The sequence below is a fragment of the Coregonus lavaretus genome, assembly GCF_964263955.1.
Source record: "Coregonus lavaretus genome assembly, contig: HAP1_SCAFFOLD_1035, whole genome shotgun sequence".
NCBI classification, from domain to species: Eukaryota; Metazoa; Chordata; class Actinopteri; order Salmoniformes; family Salmonidae; genus Coregonus; species Coregonus lavaretus.
The window spans coordinates 135,104-157,082 of record NW_028166796.1 but is presented as its reverse complement, the minus strand read 5'-3'; the positions used below and the strand labels follow the sequence as shown (position 1 = coordinate 157,082).

The 21,979-nt window shown below is 46.3% G+C and overlaps 1 protein-coding gene across 1 annotated transcript; it reads left to right on the top strand.

Moving 5' to 3' along the window:
- Nucleotides 1-377: 377 nt before the first annotated feature.
- Nucleotides 378-21,727, top strand: LOC311114297 (uncharacterized protein; the record flags this gene model as incomplete). Its single annotated transcript, XM_084189553.1, has 9 exons — nt 378-468; nt 715-851; nt 1,156-1,272; nt 1,557-1,677; nt 7,439-7,498; nt 7,912-8,086; nt 9,846-9,926; nt 12,609-13,547; nt 21,625-21,727. Coding segments are annotated over 9 exons (1,824 nt in total), but the record flags the coding sequence as incomplete, so codon positions are not given.
- Between the last annotated feature and the right edge of the window lie 252 nt (nt 21,728-21,979).

Below are 21,979 nucleotides of genomic sequence, written 5' to 3'. Positions count from 1 at the left end.
GTGTGTGTGTGTACTCCTGAGTGGCGCAGTGGTCTAAGGCACTGCATCGCAGTGCTAGCTGTGCCACTAGAGATCCTGGTTCGAATCCAGCCTCTGTCGCAGCCGGCCGCGACCGGGAGACTCATGGGCGGCGCACAATTGGCCCAGCGTCGTCCAGGGTAGGGGAGGGAATGGCCGGCAGGGATGTAGCTCAGTTGATAGAGCATGGCGTTTGCAACGCCAGGGTTGTGGGTTCGATTCCCACAGGGGGCCAGTATAAAAAAAGTAATATGTATTCACTAACTGTATGTCGCTCTGGATAAGAGCGTCTGCTAAATGACTAAAATGTAATGTAAATGTGTGTGTGTGTGTGTGTGTGTGTGTGTGTGTGTGTGTAGGTGAGTGATCTGTTGGGATGCACTGAGAGCAGCGAGGTCACATGGAACACACCTGACATGGAGGTCAAGGGTCATCTCATCTCAGTGCCTGGTGAGGAAATAAGACATTATTTTATGTACCTAATTTAGTGATAGTAATTTTAGGCATTCGTTTTTAGTGAATGTATGTATAGCCCTGTTTGATCAACACTTAACACGTCATAATATAATGTAATAATAATATGCCATTTAGCGGACGCTTTTATCCAAAGCGATTTTACAGTCATGCTTGCATACATTTTTTTTGTGTATGGGTGGTCCCGGGGATTGAACCCACTACCCTTGGTGTGTTCTGTAGACCTGCTGGGTGGCGGTCCGGAGGGAGATGAGCAGCGTGTCGAAAGGATGACAGAACTACAGGAGAGAAAACGCAGTCTGGAGACTCTACTGAATACCAGACTGGCTGAGCTACGGAGGGTCTGTCTGCAGGAGACGGTCAGTGCACTCGCCGTTGACTAGTGTGTTCTGTTAATGTTCTGGTCATGTTCCGGTAATGTTCTGGTCATGTTCCGGTCATGTTCTGGTAATGTTCTGGTCATGTTCTGGTAATGTTCTGGTCATGTTCTGGTAATGTATCGGTAATGTTCTGGTAATGTTATGGTCATGTTATTGTATTGTATCGGTAATGTTATGGTCATGTTATGGTCATGTTCTGTGTCTATGTTTGTCCTCTCCGGGAGCTGACAGGAGAGCTTCCTGGTGATCTCTCCTGTTAATGTGGTGTATTCATCTATAACAGGAGCTGACAGGAGAGCTTCCTGGTGATTTCCCCCTGGAGGCAGGGGAGAGACGCTCCAAGGTACGCCAACGGGTCGGATCATACCGCCACGGACCCAATACTGTTATAAAGTCAGAGGTAAAGGAGGATTGTGAATATTACCACACAAACTGATACATTCTACCCAGAAAGCACAACTGCCCCCCCTCCTAATTTCAACCTGTTATCTCTGACAAATGATCATTTTCCAGATGGATTGTAGGGTGAGAGAATGTTGAGTGAAAGTCCTGTTTTGTACCTCTACGAGAATGGTGTAGAACACTGAATGGTGTAGAACACTGAATGGTGTAGAACACTGAATGGTGTAGAACACTGAATGTGAAGAAGTCTGTAAATAAACCCCATCTTGTGATGAGTAGGAGGAGGAGGAGTGTCAGAGGAAACCTAAGAAGAATCTGTTGAGTGGTGCCCTGAGACGACATGTAGACTCTGATCATCACCAGACACACAGCAGGAGGACCGTACACAGAGGATGCCACACAGGTATATAACTTACCACCTTTCAGTGGCACTGCTGGGATCTAACCACAGGTAACCTCCCCCTTATCACCGTGACTGCACTGGTTAAAATACACACAGGTAACCTCCCCCTTATCGCTGTGACTGCACTGGTTAAATTACACACAGGTAACCTCCCCCTTATCACTGTGACTGCACTGGTTAAAATACACACAGGTAACCTCCCCCTTATCGCTGTGACTGCACTGGTTAAATTACACACAGGTAACCTCCCCTTATCGCTGTGACTGCACTGGTTAAAATACACACAGGTAACCTCCCCCTTATCGCTGTGACTGCACTGGTTAAAATACACACAGGTAACCTCCCCCTTATCGCTGTGACTGCACTGGTTAAAATACACACAGGTAACCTCCCCCTTATCGCTGTGACTGCACTGGTTAAATTACACACAGGTAACCTCCCCCTTATCGCTGTGACTGCACTGGTTAAATTACACACAGGTAACCTCCCCCTTATCGCTGTGACTGCACTGGTTAAATTACACACAGGTAACCTCCCCCTTATCGCTGTGACTGCACTGGTTAAATTACACACAGGTAACCTCCCCCTTATCGCTGTGACTGCACTGGTTAAATTACACACAGGTAACCTCCCCCTTATCAACCTCCCCCTTATAACTGTGACTGCACTGGTTAAAATACACACAGGTAACCTCCCCCTTATCGCCGTGACTGCACTGGTTAAAATACACACAGGTAACCTCCCCCTTATCGCTGTGACTGCACTGGTTAAATAACACACAGGTAACCTCCCCCTTATTGCTGTGACTGCACTGGTTAAATTACACACAGGTAACCTCCCCCTTATCAACCTCCCCCTTATAACTGTGACTGCACTGGTTAAAATACACACAGGTAACCTCCCCCTTATCGCCGTGACTGCACTGGTTAAAATACACACAGGTAACCTCCCCCTTATCGCTGTGACTGCACTGGTTAAATTACACACAGGTAACCTCCCCCTTATCGCTGTGACTGCACTGGTTAAATTACACACAGGTAACCTCCCCCTTATCAACCTCCCCCTTATAACTGTGACTGCACTGGTTAAAATACACACAGGTAACCTCCCCCTTATCGCCGTGACTGCACTGGTTAAAATACACACAGGTAACCTCCCCCTTATCGCTGTGACTGCACTGGTTAAATAACACACAGGTAACCTCCCCCTTATTGCTGTGACTGCACTGGTTAAATTACACACAGGTAACCTCCCCTTATCGCTGTGACTGCACTGGTTAAATTACACACAGGTAACCTCCCCCTTATCGCTGTGACTGCACTGGTTAAATTACACACAGGTAACCTCCCCTTATCGCTGTGACTGCACTGGTTAAAATACACACAGGTAACCTCCCCCTTATCGCTGTGACTGCACTGGTTAAATTACACACAGGTAACCTCCCCCTTATCGCTGTGACTGCACTGGTTAAATTACACACAGGTAACCTCCCCCTTATCGCCGTGACTGCACTGGTTAAAATACACACAGGTAACCTCCCCCTTATCGCTGTGACTGCACTGGTTAAATTACACACAGGTAACCTCCCCCTTATCGCTGTGACTGCACTGGTTAAAATACACACAGGTAACCTCCCCCTTATCGCTGTGACTGCACTGGTTGAAAGTTGGTGTTATTACATAACGTAATATACACTCTGTAATTACTGGGACAGTGAAGCGTTTTTTTATTATTTTGCCTCTGTACTTCAAACGTTTGTATTTGATATCAAACAATGACTATGAGGTTAAAGTGCGGACTGTCAGCTTTAATTTGAAGGTATTTTCATTAATATCAGGTGAACCGTTTAGAAATTACAACTATTTCTGTCCATAGTCCCCCCCATTTTAGGATTGGGACAAATTCACTTTTTATTTATTTAACCTTTATTTAACCAGGTAAGCCAGTTGAGAACAAGTTCTCATTTACAACTGCGACCTGGCCAAGATAAAGCAAAGCAGTGCGATAAAAACAACAACACAGAGTTACATATGGGGTAAAACAAAACGTACAGTCAAAAATACAATAGAAAATCTATATACAGTGTGTGCAAATGTAGTAAGTTATGGAGGTAAGGCAATAAATAGGCCATAGTGCAAAATAATTACAATTTCGTATTAACACTGGAATGATAGATGTGCAAGAGATGATGTGCAAATAGAGATACTGGGGTGCAAATGAGCAAAATAAATAACAATATAGGGATGAGGTAGTTGGGTGGGCTAATTTCAGATGGGCTGTGTACAGGTGCAGTGATCGGTAAGCTGCTCTGACAACTGATGCTTAAAGTTAGTGAGGGAGATAAGAGTCTCCAGCTTCAGAGATTTTTGCAATTCATTCCAGTATTTGGCAGCAGAGAACTGGAAGGAATGGCGGCCAAAGGAGGTGTTGGCTTTGGGGATGACCAGTGAGATATACCTGCTGGAGCGCAGACTATGGGTGGGTGTTGCTATGGTGACCAGTGAGCTAAGATAAGGCAGGGATTTGCCTAGCAGTGATTTATAGATGACTTGGAGCCAGTGGGTTTGGCAACGAATATGTAGTGAGGACCAGCCAACAAGAGCGTCCAGGTCACAGTGGTGGGTAGTATATGGGGCTTTGGAGACAAAACGGATGGCACTGTGATAGACTACATCCAATTTGCTGAGTAGAGTGTTGGAGGCTATTTTGTAAATGACATCGCTGAAGTCAAGGATCGGTAGGATAGTCAGTTTTACGAGGGCATGTTTGGCAGCATGAGTGAAGGAAGCTTTGTTGCGAAATAGGAAACCGATTCTAGATTTAACTTTGGATTGGAGATTCTTAATGTGAGTCTGGAAGGAGAGTTTACAGTCTAACCAGACACCTAGGTATTTGTAGTTGTCTGCATACTCTAGGTCAGACCCGCCGAGAGTAGTGATTCTAGTCGGGTGGGTGGGTGCAAGCAGCGTTTGGTTGAAGAGCATGCATTTAGTTTTACTAGTGTTTAAGAGCAGTTGGAGGCTACTGAAGGAGTGTTGTATGGCGTTGAAGCTCGTTTGGAGGTTTGTTAACACAGTGTCCAATGAAGGGCCAGATGTATACAAAATGGTGTTGTCTGCGTAGAGGTGGATCCGAGCGTCACCAGCAGCAAGAGCGACAAAATTCTATTCTCGAGTCGGCCCGAGAATTGAACCCTGTGGCACCCCCATAGAGACTGCCATAGGTCCAGACAACAGGCCCTCCGATTTGACACATTGAACTCTATCTGAGAAGTAGTTGGTGAACCAGGCGAGGCAGTCATTTGAGAAACCAAGGCTATTTAGTCTGCCAATAAGAATGCGGTGGTTGACAGAGTCGAAAGCCTTGGCCAGGTCAATGAAAACGGCTGCACAGTACTGTCTATTATCGATCGCGGTTATAATATCGTTTAGGACCTTGAGCGTGGCTGAGGTGCACCCATGACCAGCTCGGAAACCGGATTGCATAGCGGAGAAGGTACGGTGGGATTCGAAATGGTCGGTGATCTGTTTGTTAACTTGGCTTTCAAATACTTTTGAAAGGCAGGACAGGATGGATATAGGTCTGTAACAGTTTGGATCTAGAGTGTCACCCTCTTTGAAGAGGGGGATGACCGCGGCAGCTTTCCAATCTCTGGGGATCTCAGATGTTACGAAAGAGAGGTTGAACAGGCTAGTAATAGGGGTTGCGACAATTTCGGCGGCTAATTTTAGAAAGAAAGGGTCCAGATTGTCTAGCCCAGCTGATTTGTAGGGGTCCAGATTTTTCAGCTCTTTCAGAACATCAGCTGTCTGAATTTGTGTGAAGGAGAAGCGGGGGGGGGGCATGGGCAAGTTGCAGCGGAGGGTGCAGAGTTGGTGGCCGGGGTAGTGGTAGCCAGGTGGAAAGCATGGCCAGCCGTAGCAAAATGCTTGTTGAAATTCTCGATTATTGTAGATTTATCGGTGGTGACAGTGTTTCCTAGCCACAGTGCAGTGGGCAGCTGGGAGGAGGTGCTCTTATTCTCCATGGACTTTACAGTGTCCCAAAACCTTTTGGAGTTAGTGCTACAGGATGCACATTTCTGTTTGAAAAAGCTAGCCTTTGCTTTCCTAACTGATTGTGTATAAAAGTAATAAAAAGCTAAGTATTTGGTCCTATATTCCCAGCACACAATGACTACTTCAAGATTGTAACTCTACAAATTTGTTGGATGCATTTGCTGTTTGTTTTAGTTGTGCCCAATAGACATTAATGGTAAATAATGTATTGTGTCATTTTGGAGTGACTTGTATTGTAAATAACAATAGAATATGTTTCTAATTCATTAATTAACGATGAGTGAGAAAGTTACAGACGCACAAATATCATAGCCACAAGACATGCTAACCTCCCGTTTTATTGTCATGGTGAGAGGTTAACATGTCTTGGGGCTATGATATTTGTGCATCTGTCTTTCTCACTCATCATTAATCACGATTTATTCAGGATTATCCGTAACCATGGTAGCATCCACATTACTGTAGAAGTGTTTACAAACACATTTTATTCTTATTTACAATAAAAGTGACTCCAAAATGACAATATATTATTTACCATTCATAAACTTATTACTACTTTTATAAACATAAAAAGTTAATTTGTCCCAATCCTAAAATGTGGGGTCAAAAAGAGTTGTAATTTCTAAACGATATTAATGAAAATACCCTCAAATTAAAGCTGACAGTCTGCACTTTAACCCCATAGTCGGGGGAGGGAGGGAGGGAGGGCGAGGGATGGAGGGAGGGGGCGAGGGAGGGAGGGAGGGAGGGAGCGGGAGGGAGGGAGGGAGGGAGGGGGCGAGGGAGGGAGGGCGAGGGAGAGAGAGAGGGGGCGAGGGAGGGAGGGAGGGGGCGAGGGAGGGAGGGAGGGCGAGGGAGAGGGGCGAGTGAGGGGGCGAGGGAGGGCGAGGGAGGGAGGGCGAGGGAGGGAGGGGGCGAGGGAGGGCGAGGGAGGGAGGGAGGGAGGGAGGGCGAGGGAGAGAGAGGGGGGGCGAGGGAGGGAGAGAGGGGGAGGGAGAGGGAGGGAGGGCGAGGGAGGGCGAGGGAGGGAGGGAGGGGGGGGAGGGGGGGGAGGGCGAGGGAGGGGAGGGGGGGAGGGCGAGGGAGGGGAGGGGGGGGGGGGGCGAGGGAGGGGGGGGGGGAGGGGGAGGGCGAGGGAGGGGGGGGGGGGGAGGGCGAGGGAGGGAGGGAGGGAGGGGAGGGGGGAGGGCGAGGGAGGGAGGGGGGAGGGAGAATTGTTACAGAGGAGAGGAGGAAGTCAGAAAAAGTCTCATTATTACTGGGATGACGCACATGATATCCAGGGAAAGCGCATGGTGACAGACAGAGAACAATGCTACCATTTATGTAACTACCACCTGACTCACTCCACCGAGCGGGCGGAGTCTGAAATGGCACCCTATTCCCTATTTAGTGCACTACTTTTGTCCAGACTGTGTTTTCGTGCACTACTTTTGTCCTGGCTGGTCAAAGGTAGTGCATTACTATATAGAGAAGTGGGCGCCGTACGCAGATGCAGCCCACGTGGTTTGTGAGTACACGGTGAGGGCTGAATACTACCGGAGATATGCAGAGCAATTCTAAACCATGTCCATCATGGACTGATTCTTATAGGAGATTTGCATGGAAATGTGACTCAAGTCACAAGGCACAGATTTAGATATAAGGGAATGTGTGTGTGTGTGTGTGTGTGTGTGTGTGTGTGTGTGTGTATCCCTCCACAGATGACACAGTGAACTCAGAGAGCAGCTCCATATCTGATTCTACAGGGGACCATGACAATGGTAAGACTATACGAGTACACTAAAAGTAGATCCTAGTCATGTTAAATACAGTACATCCCGGTCATGTTAAATACAGTACATCCCGGTCATGTTAAATACAGTACATCCCGGTCATGTTAAATACAGTACATCCCGGTCATGTTAAATACAGTACATCCCGGTCATGTTAAATACAGTACATCCCGGTCATGTTAAATACAGTACATCCCGGTCATGTTAAATACAGTACATCCCGGTCATGTTAAATACAGTACATCCCGGTCATGTTAAATACAGTACATCCCGGTCATGTTAAATACAGTACATCCCGGTCATGTTAAATACAGTACATCCCGGTGATGCAAAGGTTTACTTTCAGTCCTCACCAAACTTTCATCCATCTCTTTTCTCTCGCTCGCTCTCTCTCTCTCTAGATGAGTCTTCGGGTGTGACGCCTGACTGTGTGTCCCCGTCTCGGCCCCGAGTGGCCCCTGGTAATGGCAGCAGCAGCAGTCCAGACAACAGGCTGTGTAGGAAGCTTTCTCCTGTTGAGGTCTATTATGCCATGAGAACCACAACGCCACACAACTCGCTGGCCCACTCTGCCAGGTACTGATGCAGTTATTTACATTTTTACATTTACGTCATTTAGCAGACGCTCTTATCCAGAGCCACTTACAGTTAGTGAGTGCAGACATCTTTTTTTTTCATACTATGACCCAATATCAATCAGTCAATCAGTCAATCACATTTATTTTATAAAGCCCTTTTCTTACATCAGCAGTTGTCACAAAGTTCTTTAAAGATACCCCAGCCTAAAACCCCAAAGAGCAAGCAAAGCAAATGTCATACAATATAACTGTACAAAGTAAACTAATAAACTACTGTATGTACAAACAGATGATCCAAACTAGTCAGTACAAACCGCCAGGTAGCATTGCATCTATTTGCAACTAGGAACCATCTATTCTATCCACATCTACACTGAGTGTACAGAAAATTAGGAACACCTTCCCAATATTGAGTTGCACCCCGTTTTGCCCTCCGAACAGCCTCAATTCGTCAGGGCATGAACTCTACAAGGTGTTGAAAGCCGTTCCACAGGGATGCTGGCCCATGTTGACTCCAATGCTTCCTACAGTTTTGTCTAGTTGGCTGGTAGTGGATCTGTACTCCGAATGGCTCGTTCCATCTCATCTCAAAGATGCTCAGTTGGATTGAGATCTGGTGACTGGGCAGGCCACTGCAGTAAGCTGAATTCACTGTCATGTTCGTGGAACCATTCCTGGACAATCCTAGCATTGTGTCATCGGGCATTATCCTGCTGAAAAAAATGAATTTGCAGATGGATAAACTGCAGCCATGAAGGGATGCACCTGATTGGCAATGATCTCCAGATATCCTTTGGCATTCAAATGTTGCACCACTTTTATCAAGGGGCCCATTGTGTGCCATGAAAACACACCCCACACCACCACCACCACCAGCCTGCGATGTTGACACGCGGCATGATGGATGCAGGTACTCACGTGGTTTTCTCCCATTAGTGTGAAACAGCAGGAACTGGGATTCATCAGACCAGGGAATGTTTTTCCAGTGCCCAGAGTTTTCGTTCCTTAGTCCACTGCAACCGCAGTGTCTTGTTTTTTGCTGATAGAAGTGTAACTCTGTAAGGTTGTCAGCTGCCATACCCCATTCGTGTCAAGGTACAACGAGTTTGGGCACCAGTGTTGTACTGGACTGGCAGTCGACTAACTGTAGCCCGTCTGTTGCTCAGCCTCCTTTGTCCTCTTTCATCAATGACCTGTTTTCGACCACTGGCCTGCCGTTGGCTGCATGTCCTTTGGGTGGTGGACCATTCTTGATACACACGGGAAACTGTTGAGCGTGAAAAACCCAGCAGCGTTGCAGTTCTTGACACACTCAAACCGGTGCGCCTGGCACCTACTACCATACCCCGTTCAAAGGCACTTAAATATTTTGTCTTGCCTCATTCACCCTCTGAATGGCACACATACACAATCCATGTCTCAATTGTCTCAAGGCTTAAAAATCCTTCTTTAACCTGTCTCTTCCCCTTCATCTACACTGATTGAAATGGATTTAACAAGTGACATCAATAAGGGATCATAGCTTTCACCTGGATTCACCTGGTCAGTCTGTCGTGGAAAGAGCAGGTGTTCCTAATGTTTTGTACACTCGGTGTATAACGGCTCTTCTTTCCAATCAAAAGTTCCAGGAAGCCACTGATACACAGGGGGGGAGCGATGTTGTGGCCCAGTTTCATACATTCTAACTTATCCCACTGTGGATATGTTGTAGTCCTAACGCAGACTCTTGCTGTGTGTGTCGGACTCTCTTCCCCCAGAAGCAATATGGAGGGGAGGAGTGTACCCGCCACACCCCTTCTCGCTCGGAACGGACCCGCAGGTGTCCGCAACCACATCAGGTGAGCTCAAGTCTAGATGAAATCAGATCAAGCATTAACCGGTGGTAGCAGACACACCCCCGCTTAGCAGATGTTTTGGCAGTTTAAGATTAAGACTTGAGCTCACCTGATGTGATTGTGAACATCTGATGTGGTTTAGGGTTCGTTTTATAGATTAAGAGCTCTATTTAATCAGATCTGCTTTAGCTGACATCCGCATAGCCGTTGTCTGAGGTGGAACCGGGTTGGAGCCGTCAAATCGGTGAGCAGCTTCTCTTGTGATCATTGTCACACGAAGCAACACCCGCCCCACTCAAGTTAGAAGTTCAGAATGAAAGTGTAGCTATATAGAAATAATGAAACTCAAATAAAAAAATCATTAAACTAAATAATGAAGATTTCTGTCAGCCTAATCGAGGTGTAGATTACATCTGCATGGGAGTTCTGTTACTGTGACTCCGTGCAGCCAATGGCAATGCCCGCTTTAGGTATAATGGGACTCCGTGCAGCCAATGGCAATGCCCGCTTTAGGTATAATGGGACTCCGTGCAGCCAATGGCAATGCCCGCTTTAGGTATAATGGGACTCTGTGCAGCCAATGGCAATGCCCGCTTTAGGTATAATGGGACTCCGTGCAGCCAATGGCAATGCCCGCTTTAGGTATAATGGGACTCTGTGCAGCCAATGGCAATGCCCGCTTTAGGTATAATGGGACTCTGTGCAGCCAATGGCAATGCCCGCTTTAGGTATAATGGGACTCCGTGCAGCCAATGGCAATGCCCGCTTTAGGTATAATGGAACACCGTGCAGCCAATGGCAATGCCCGCTTTAGGTATAATGCTGGGAGCCACTTGTGGATTTGACGGCTCCAACACAGTTCCACCTCCAACAACGGCTATGCGGATGTCAGCTAAAGCAGATCTGATTAAATAGAGCTCTTAATCTATAAAACGAACCCTAAACCACATCAGATGTTCACAATCACATCAGGTGAGCTCAAGTCTTAATCTATAGAACTAACCCTAACCCACTAGTGTCCAAAACGATTTACAGTGAGGGAAAAAAGTATTTGATCCCCTGCTGATTTTGTACGTTTGCCCACTGACAAAGACATGATCAGTCTATAATTTTAATGGTAGGTTTATTTGAACAGTGAGAGACAGAATAACAACAAAAAAATCCAGAAAAACGCATGTCAAAAATGTTATAAATTGATTAGCATTTTAATGAGGGAAATAAGTATTTGACCCCTCTGCAAAACATGACTTAGTACTTGGTGGCAAAACCCTTGTTGGCGATCACAGAGGTCAGACGTTTCTTGTAGTTGGCCACCAGGTTTGCACACATCTCAGGAGGGATTTTGTCCCACTCCTCTTGGCAGATCTTCTCCAAGTCATTAAGGTTTCGAGCCTGCCGTTTGGCAACTCGAACCTTCAGCTCCCTCCACAGATTTTCTATGGGATTAAGGTCTGGAGACTGGCTAGGCCACTCCAGGACCTTAATGTGCTTCTTCTTGAGCCATTCCTTTGTTGCCTTGGCCGTGTGTTTTGGGTCATTGTCATGCTGGAATACCCATCCATGACCCATTTTCAATGCCCTGGCTGAGGGAAGGAGGTTCTCACCCAAGATTTGACGGTACATGGCCCGTCCATCGTCCCTTTGATGCGGTGAAGTTGTCCTGTCCCCTTAGCAGAAAAACACCCCCAAAGCATAATGTTTCCACCTCCATGTTTGACAGTGGGGATGGTTTTCTTGGGGTCATTGGCAGCATTCCTGCTCCTCCAAACACGGCGAGTTGAGTTGATGCCAAAGAGCTCGATTTTGGTCTCATCTGACCACAACACTTTCACCCAGTTCTCCTCTGAATCATTCAGATGTTCATTGGTAAACTTCAGACGGGCCTGTATATGTGCTTTCTTGAGCAGGGGGACTTTGCGGGCGCTGCAGGATTTCAGTCCTTCACGGCGTAGTGTGTTACAAATTGTTTTCTTGGTGACTATGGTCCCAGCTGCCTTGAGATCATTGACAAGATCCCCCCGTGTAGTTCTGGGCTGATTCCTCATCGTTCTCATGATCATTGCAACTCCACGAGGTGAGATCTTGCATGGAGCCCCAGGCCGAGGGAGATTGACAGTTATTTTGTGTTTCTTCCATTTGCGAATAATCGCACCAACTGTTGTCACCTTCTCACCAAGCTGCTTGGCGATGGTCTTGTAGCCCATTCCAGCCTTGTGTAGGTCTACAATCTTGTCCCTGACATCCTTGGAGAGCTCTTTGGTCTTGGCCATGGTGGAGAGTTTGGAATCTGATTGATTGATTGCTTCTGTGGACAGGTGTCTTTTATACAGGTAACAAGCTGAGATCAGGAGCACTCCCTTTAAGAGTGTGCTCCTAATCTCAGCTCGTTACCTGTATAAAATACACCTGGGAGCCAGAAATCTTTCTGATTGAGAGGGGGTCAAATACTTATTTCCCTCATTAAAATACAAATCAATTTATAACATTTTTGACATGCGTTTTTCTGGATTATTTTGTTGTTATTCTGTCTCTCACTGTTCAAATAAACCTACCATTAAAAATTATAAACTGATCATGTCTTTGTCAGTGGGCAAACTTACAAAATCAGCAGGGGATCAAATACTTTTCCCCCCTCACTGTATGTATCTCTTTCCTTCCGTGTTTATGTATCTCTTTCCTTCCCAGGTCAGCTATATCCACCGTGACGACTTCCAAGCAGTGGTCAGACAATCCAGAGGTGACCCAGGTGGTTCCTCATCAGTCTCAGGTTGGCGGCCCCTCCCCCTCCTCTGGCCCCTCCCCTGGCCCCTCCCCTGGCCCCCCGTCAGGGTCCTATGAGCAGGGAGGAGGAGGGGGAGGCGGAGGTTACAGTGATATCCTGATGGACTATGTGTGGGGGAAGCAGCAGCAGCAGAGACGGGTCCAGCAGGTCCCTTCCTCTGTCCCTGTACCTCCTCCTTCTCACCCCCACCCCCAGGGACATCTCCCAGGGCCCCAGCATGTCTCTGGGGGCCCGCCAGCCTACTCCAGCCCCCTGATGCTCCGGGGGAAGCTTGGGGAGCCACGCCGGGTCAAGGTAACCCGTACCAAGTCGTGTGGTCCATTCATCCCTCTACAGCAACACCACCAGGAAGCGCTCCTCTTCTCCTCTTACACCTCCTCTGACCCTCCTCTCCCTCCCACCTCCTCCTCCTCCTCCTCCACCGGGACCTCCACAGCTGCCCTGTATCCCCACCGGGGTTCTGGGGTTGAGTCCTACCAGCACCAGCATGGGTCTGGATCAGGACCCGGTCCCCATCTCAACCACAACCACCAGCTCGGACCACCCCAGTACTCTGACTCCGTCACCCCAGACGACCCCATCCGCAGCCTGCACAAGGCCCTGGCTCTGGAGGGCCTGAGGGACTGGTACCTGAGGAACACCCTGGGTGGGGTAGGGGCGGGGGCGGGGGGGAAGGGACAGGGCCAGGACAACAGGGGACCCCCCAGGAGGCGTACCACCAACTCCCTGCACGGGTCACACCCACACCAGCCCCAGATCTATCAGGGAGACCGAGACAGAGACTACCCTCCCTGCCAGCTGCCACAATCACAGACCTTCCACGGGCTTCCACTACATGGCAGGTAGGTGTGGTTGGTATGTACAGTATGCTATGTCTGAGTGCTTGTTGTAAGTCTGTGTGTGTGTACCCTCTAGTGTTCATCTCTGTTGTTGTCCTCCGTTTGCTGCCAGGCACTTTATGACATAGTAAGTCATAAATATTATTGACGTTCAACATGAGCTTTTTATTCTGTTTCTATAGGATTTTCCTTTTATTTATCTCGCTTCTCTCTTCCATTCACCGAGCGGACAGGACAGTAGAGTCAGAGAAATGAGAGGGGGAGGGGTTTGCCTCTTCATCAACAACAGACGGTGTGCTGAGTCGAGCGCGGTGGTAGTCTCGACCCATTGTTCACCCGTCATGGAATACCTGATGGTCAAATGCTGACCCGTCTACCTCCCGAGGAAGTTTTCAGCTGTTATCGTGACTTTTGTTTACATTCCACCTCAGGACAAGAAATATAACAAGCTGGCACTTAAGCAACTGTACGAGGCTGTAAACAAGCAGGAAAACGTACATCCAGAGGCTGACTTCCTGGGACCGCAAGTTTGTGTCCTGGATTTCTGCTAAAACAGTACAATAGTTAGCGGTTAGCCATCACGCTAACAGAGCAAACACAGCACGTTAATGCTAGCAGAGCTAGAGTCAAAACACCAGTGGTGTTTGTGTGTACGTCTGGGTTCAAATGCGCTAGGTGCGAGATTAACTCTACGCAAGAGGAGGAAGATGAGGTGGAATTTATAAATGAACATCAATTCTTCATCTGTCCCAAATGCATCATCATCAAGCAGCTTAGGGAAGAGATTTTCCGGCGGCTAGCTCAGCTGCGAGGAAAAAACAAGAAGTATTTCGATGGAGCTCAGGCACCCAGAATCTCAGTTCTCAATGCCTCCTACAGCCAAGGTGTTGATGAGTCGAGCGGTGCTGACCTGCTCCAATCCACTGGACAGATGGTAAGCTCAACTCTGCGGCACGTGGGAGACTGGACACTGGGAAGGCATAGGGGGTCGGGAGGGAGGCAGTCTGGAAGATCCCATCCAGCTATTAAACAGCTTTGCCTTGCTGGAGGCGGACCCACCGGCCCGGGAGTCAGCTCTGGTCCTGGGAGTATACCAACGGTCAGCAGCCGACCAGTGGCACCCTCCTCCACAGCTCAGCCGGTTGCTGACCAAAGGAAGCAGGGTGTTGGGCCCTCCTCACCTCCCCATGGGATTCCAACGCCATCCGCTGCCACTGTTGCGTGTGCGGTGAGTCAGGCTGGATCAAAGCTCCCCCCCCCCCCCCCCCCCCCCCCCCCCCCCTGCCTGAGGCAGTCCCGTTCTTTTTCCCCCCTCCTCCTTCCCCATCAGATCCATCACGACCACCGTCGTCGTGGGCAGCTCGATGGTGAGAGACTTTGGCCTGTCTACGGCCTGTGGGCCGACCAAGGTCCACTGTCACCCAGGCGCCTGTGTCTGAGACATCGACTCCCTCCAGCCCTACAGTTCTAGCTAACTACTCTAATATTGGCGCCGTCGTCACTCACGTTGGATTTAACGACATTCGCTTTAGGCAATCTGAGGAACTGAAGAAAGACTACAACATTCTCTTGAACATCCTTTGTTGGCACAGGGAAGACAATAATCATCTCTGGCCTCCTGCCGTGCTATTGAAGGGGTTTGGAACGTTACAGCCGCCTCGCTGCCCTAAACCGAGTTCCTGAAGAAACTTTGCAAAGACGGGAATGTCTCCTTTTTGTGACAATTTTTGACTTGCTGTGGGAGTAACCAACACTCTCTTTAAAAGAGACGGGATTCACCCTAACCACAGGGGTTCCAGGATGATCTCCATCAACATAGCAAACTGCTTAAGAGACTGACGGTCTGGGTTTGGTAGCGCTCCAGTCCTCCCTGTCATAATAAGTGAGGACATTGAAATCGTATTATATCCTGGAGAAATAGAAGTGCAGTCAATGTAAGTAAACTAATCTATGTTCCTTTGGCTGTTAGCTCCAAGAGTATTGTTAGCAATAATCATAAAAGCCCATAGAATTTAATTCCACTGTTTCCACTGAAACTGTCTACCTTAGGAAGAAGCCCACTGTGAACAGCCCACTCAGTACCATTGGCTCAAATGTAAATGTCACTGGCATGTCTACCTCGGATCAGCCTCTCAGAATAGCACTAAAAACAAACAAGCAACCCAGAAAAGGACAAAAAATGACCCAAATTAACATATGTAGCCTGAGAAACAAGGTTAATAAAATTGACAACTTACTAATATCTCAAAACATTCATATTCTGGCCATCTCTGAAACACATTTGATAATTCCTTTGATGATGAAGTAGTAGCTATACATGGTTATAGAATATATAGGAAAGATAGAATTGCAAATGGAGGTGTTGCCATGTATATCCAGAGTCATATTCCTGTTAGGCTGAGAGAGGATCTCATGTCAGATGATGTGGAAGTAATTTGACTACAGGTTCATCTGCCTCACCTAAAGCCTATTCTCCTGGGAAGTTGCTATAGACCACCAAGTCCTAAAAGTCAGTATTTGGACTATATGTGTAAAATGTTGGATAATGTATGTGATATCAACAGCGAGGTATATTTTCTGGGTGACCTAAATATTGACTGGTTGTCAACAAGCTGTCCACACATAAAAGAAGCTTCAAAATAGAACCTGTGCCTGCAACCTGGTTCAGGTCATCAGTCAACCTGCCAGGGTAGTTACAAACAGAACATGAACTAAATCATCCACCCGTATTGACCACATCTTTACTAATGCGGCAGAGATCTGCTCTAAAGCAGTATCAACACCCATCGGATGTAGTGATCATAATATAATAGCCATATCTAGAAAAAACTAAGTTCCAAACGGGTCCTAAAATTGTGTATAAGCGATCATACACGAAGTTCTGCAAAGATTCCTATGTCAAAGATGATGAAAAATATTTGTTGGTCTGATGTGTGTATTGAGGAACAACCTGACGCCGCACTTGAAGCATTTATGAAATTGCTTCTTCCGGTTACTGACAGGCATGCGCCCCATCAATAAACTGACTGTTAGAGCTGCCAAATCCCCATGGATAGATGATGAATTGAAAAACTGTATGGCTGAGAGGGACGAGGCAAAGGCAGTAGCAAATAAGTCTGACAACACAGCAGACTGGCAACCGTACAGTCAATCGAAAAATCACGTAACTAAACTAAACAAAAAGAAGAAGAATCTATACTATGGAACAAAGATACAAATAAACATTTACATAATTTTGAAAAAGCGAACATTTTGAAAAAGTGAACAGTTTGAAAAAACGAACATCCTTCATTGAGGCAGATGGCTTGTTCATAACAAAACCCTTTGATATTGCCAATCACTTTAATCACTTTTTTGTTGATAAGATTAGCAAACTTAGGCATGACATTCAAACAACAAACGCTGAGCCTTCATATTCATGTCATATCGGACCAAATAATGAAAGACAAGCGCTGTAGTTTTGAGTTCTACAGAGTTGGTGTGGAAGAGGTGATTCCTTTTTTTGCTATCTATGAATAAGGACAAGCCACCTGGTACCGACAACCTGGATGGTCAATTGCTGAGGTTTGGTAGCGGAATACAGTGCGACTCCTGTTTGCCACATCTTCAATTTAAGCCTAGAAGATGATGCGTGCCCTCAGGCCTGGATGAAGGCAAAGGTCATTCTGCTGCCCAAGAATAGCAGCCGACCAATCAGACCTGCTACCGGTGCTTAGCAAACTTTTGGAAAAAATCGTATTTGACCAAATACAATGCTATTTTACAGAATACAAATTAACAACAGCATGCTTATAGGGAAGGGCACTCAACATGCTCGGCACTGACACAAATGACTGATGATTGGCTGAAAGAAATTGATAATAAGAAGATTGTGTGAGCTGTTTTGTTACACTTCAGTGCAGCTTTTGATATCATTGATCATAACCTATTGCTGAAAAAACATACAGTGGGGGGAAAAAAGTATTTGATCGCCTGCTGATTTTGTATGTTTGCCCACTGACAAAGACATGATCAGTCTATAATTTTAATGGTAGGTTTATTTGAACAGTGAGAGACAGAATAACAACAACAAAAATCCAGAAAAACGCATGTCAAAAATGTTATAAATTGATTTGCATTTTAATGAGAAATAAGTATTTGACCCCCCTCTCAATCAGAAAGATTTCTGGCTCCCAGGTGTCTTTTATACAGGTAACGAGCTGAGATTAGGAGCACACTCTTAAAGGGAGTGCTCCTAATCTCAGTTTGTTACCTGTATAAAAGACACCTGTCCACAGAAGCAATCAATCAATCAGATTCCAAACTCTCCACCATGGCCAAGACCAAAGAGCTCTCCAAGGATGTCAGGGACAAGATTGTAGACCTACACAAGGCCGGAATGGGCTACAAGACCATCGCCAAGCAGCTTGGTGAGAAGGTGACAACAGTTGGTGCGATTATTCGCAAATGGAAGAAACACAAAATACCTGTCAAACTCCCTCGGCCTGGGGCTCCATGCAAGATCTCACCTCGTGGAGTTGCAATGATTTACATTTACATTTTAGTCATTTAGCAGACGCTCTTATCCAGAGTGACTTACAGGAGCAATTAGGGTTAAGTGCCTTGCTCAAGGGCACAACGACAGATTTTTCACCTTGTCGGCTCGGGGATTAGAACCAGCGACCTTTCGGTTACTGGCACAACGCTCTTAACCACTAAGCTACCTGCCGCCCATTCAAACATGAGAACAGTGAGGAATCAGCCCAGAACTACACGGGAGGATCTTGTCATATACAGGCCCGTCTGAAGTTTGCCAATGAACATCTGAATGATTCAGAGGAGAACTGGGTGAAAGTGTTGTGGTCAGATGAGACCAAAATCGAGCTCTTTGGCATCAACTCAACTCGCCGTGTTTGGAGGAGGAGGAATGCTGCCTATGACCCCAAGAACACCATCCCCACCGTCAAACATGGAGGTGGAAACATTATGCTTTGGGGGTGTTTTTCTGCTAAGGGGACAGGACAACTTCACCGCATCAAAGGGACGATGGACGGGGCCATGTACCGTCAAATCTTGGGTGAGAACCTCCTTCCCTCAGCCAGGGCATTGAAAATGGGTCGTGGATGGGTATTCCAGCATGACAATGACCCAAAACACACGGCCAAGGCAACAAAGGAGTGGCTCAAGAAGAAGCACATTAAGGTCCTGGAGTGGCCTAGCCAGTCTCCAGACCTTATCCCATAGAAAATCTGTGGAGGGAGCTGAAGGTTCGAGTTGCCAAACGTCAGCCTCGAAACCTTAATGACTTGGAGAAGATCTGCAAAGAGGAGTGGGACAAAATCCCTCCTGAGATGTGTGCAAACCTGGTGGCCAACTACAAGAAACGTCTGACCTCTGTGGTTTTGCCACCAAGTACTATGTCATGTTTTGCAGAGGGGTCAAATACTTATTTCCCTCATTAAAATGCAAATCAATTTATAACATTTCTGACATGCATTTTTCAGGATTTTTGTTGTTGTTATTCTGTCTCTCACTGTTCAAATAAACCTACCATTAAAATTATAGACTGATCATGTCTTTGTCAGTGGGCAGACATACAAAATCAGCAGGGGATCAAATACTTTTTTACCTCACTGTAGGTATTTTGGATTTCCATCCTCTGCCTTAGATAGTTACCTATCTAAGAGGGTTTTATTTAATGGAAGCCTCTCTAATGCAAATTCAGTTGAGTGTGGTGTACCGCAGGGCAGCCAGCTAGGGACATTATTGTTTTCTGTTTTTACTAGTGACCTTTCACTGACCTTGAATAAAGCCTGTGTCTATGTACGCCGATGACTCAGCCGTATATATACGTCAGCTACGACAGTAAAATGTTAAACCTGGACTATTGCCCAGTTGTGTGGTCATGTGCGGCAAAGAAGGACATAGGAAAATTGCAGTTGGTCCAGAACAGAGCAGCACGGCTGGCCCTTAAATGTACACGGAGAGCTAACATTAGTAATATGCATGTCAATCTCTCCTGGCTCAAAGTGGAGGAGAGATTGACTGCATCACTATTGGTCTTTGTGCGAGGTGTTGAAGATACCGAACTGTCTGTTCAAGCAGTTGGCACACAGTTCGGACTGTGCCACACAAGACAAGCAAATCAGAGGTCTTCACAGTGCCCAGCTCCAGAACAGGGGCTGGGAAACGCACAGTATTAAATAAAGCCATGACTACATGGAACGCTCTGCCAACCCAGGTAACTCAAACTAGCAATAAAACCAGATAAAATAACACTTGTATGGTAACTGTCGTAGCCGGCCGCGACCGGGAGACTCATGGGCGGCGCACAATTGGCCCAGCGTCGTCCAGGGTAGGGGAGGGAATGGCCGGCAGGGATGTAGCTCAGTTGATAGAGCATGGCGTTTGCAACGCCAGGGTTGTGGGTTTGATTCCCACGGGGGGGGGGGCAGTATAAAAAAAATATTTAAAAAATATGTATTCACTAACTGTAAGTCGCTCTGGATAAGAGCGTCTGCTAAATGACTAAAATGTAAATGTAAAAATGTATGGCACAGTGGGGACTGTGAAGAGACACAGACATTTTTATATATTTTGTAGTGTATTATGTAGTGTATTATGTAGTGTGTTATGTATTGTATTATGTAGTGTATTATGTAGTGTATTATGTAGTGTATTGTGTAGTGTATTATGTATTGTATTATGTAGTGTATTATGTATTGTATTATGTAGTGTATTGTATTATGTAGTGTATTATGTAGTGTATTGTGTAATGTAGTGTATTGTGTAGTGTATTATGTAGTGTATTATGTAGTGTATTGTATTGTGTAATGTAGTGTATTGTGTAGTGTATTATGTAATGTGTAGTGTAGTGTATTGTGTAGTGTATTGTGTAGTGTATTATGTGGTGTATTATGTAGTGTATTGTGTAGTGTATTGTGGTATTATGTATTCTATTTGTTGTGTTTTGTTTCCTGTTCGGACCCCAGGAAGAGTACTGCCTTGACAGCAGCTAATTGGGGAACCTAATAACATACTAGTCACCTTATCCCTGTACATATCTACAGGACCTCTATCGCGCCAGTATCAATATTGTAAATATGGTGTTGGAACTTTGACCCTGTATTTAGCTTCTTACTTTCTCCTGTTCTTCTTATTTTTATTCCTTGTGTGTTTTTGTTCTATCTTGTGTTACGTTGATATTGATTACTGCACTGTTTCACTGTACTGATTACTGCACTGTTTCACTGTACTGATTACTGCACTGTTTCACTGTACTGATTACTGCACTGTTTCACTGTACTGATTACTGCACTGTTTCACTGTACTGATTACTGCACTGTTTCACTGTACTGATTACTGCACTGTTTCACTGTACTGATTACTGCACTGTTTCACTGTACTGATTACTGCACTGTTTCACTGTACTGATTACTGCACTGTTTCACTGTACTGATTACTGCACTGTTTCACTGTACTGATTACTGCACTGTTTCACTGTACTGATTACTGCACTGTTTCACTGTACTGATTACTGCACTGTTTCACTGTACTGATTACTGCACTGTTTCACTGTACTGATTACTGCACTGTTTCACTGTACTGATTACTGCACTGTTTCACTGTACTGATTACTGCACTGTTTCACTGTACTGATTACTGCACTGTTTCACTGTACTGATTACTGCACTGTTTCACTGTACTGATTACTGCACTGTTTCACTGTACTGATTACTGCACTGTTTCACTGTACTGATTACTGCACTGTTTCACTGTACTGATTACTGCACTGTTTCACTGTACTGATTACTGCACTGTTTCACTGTACTGATTACTGCACTGTTTCACTGTACTGATTACTGCACTGTTTCACTGTACTGATTACTGCACTGTTTCACTGTACTGATTACTGCACTGTTTCACTGTACTGATTACTGCACTGTTTCACTGTACTGATTACTGCACTGTTTCACTGTACTGATTACTGCACTGTTTCACTGTACTGATTACTGCACTGTTTCACTGTACTGATTACTGCACTGTTTCACTGTACTTGTGCAACGTGACATTGAAACTTGAAACTCTTTCTCTTTCTCAGGTCTCTGTACCAGGAGTCCTTCCCATCCCAGATGCAGGAGCTGACCCTGAAAGAACCCAGTACTGACAGAGGTGACCTGCCTACCCCGGGTACACTGGTCTAACAACGACCTGCCTACCCCGGGTACACTGGTCTAACAACGACCTGCCTACCCCGGGTACACTGGTCTGACAACGACCTGCCTACCCCGGGTACACTGGTCTGACAACGACCTGCCTACCCCGGGTACACTGGTCTAACAACGACCTGCCTACCCCGGGTACACTGGTCTGACAACGACCTGCCGACCCCGGGTACACTGGTCTGACAACGACCTGCCTACCCCGGGTACACTGGTCTGACAACGACCTGCCTA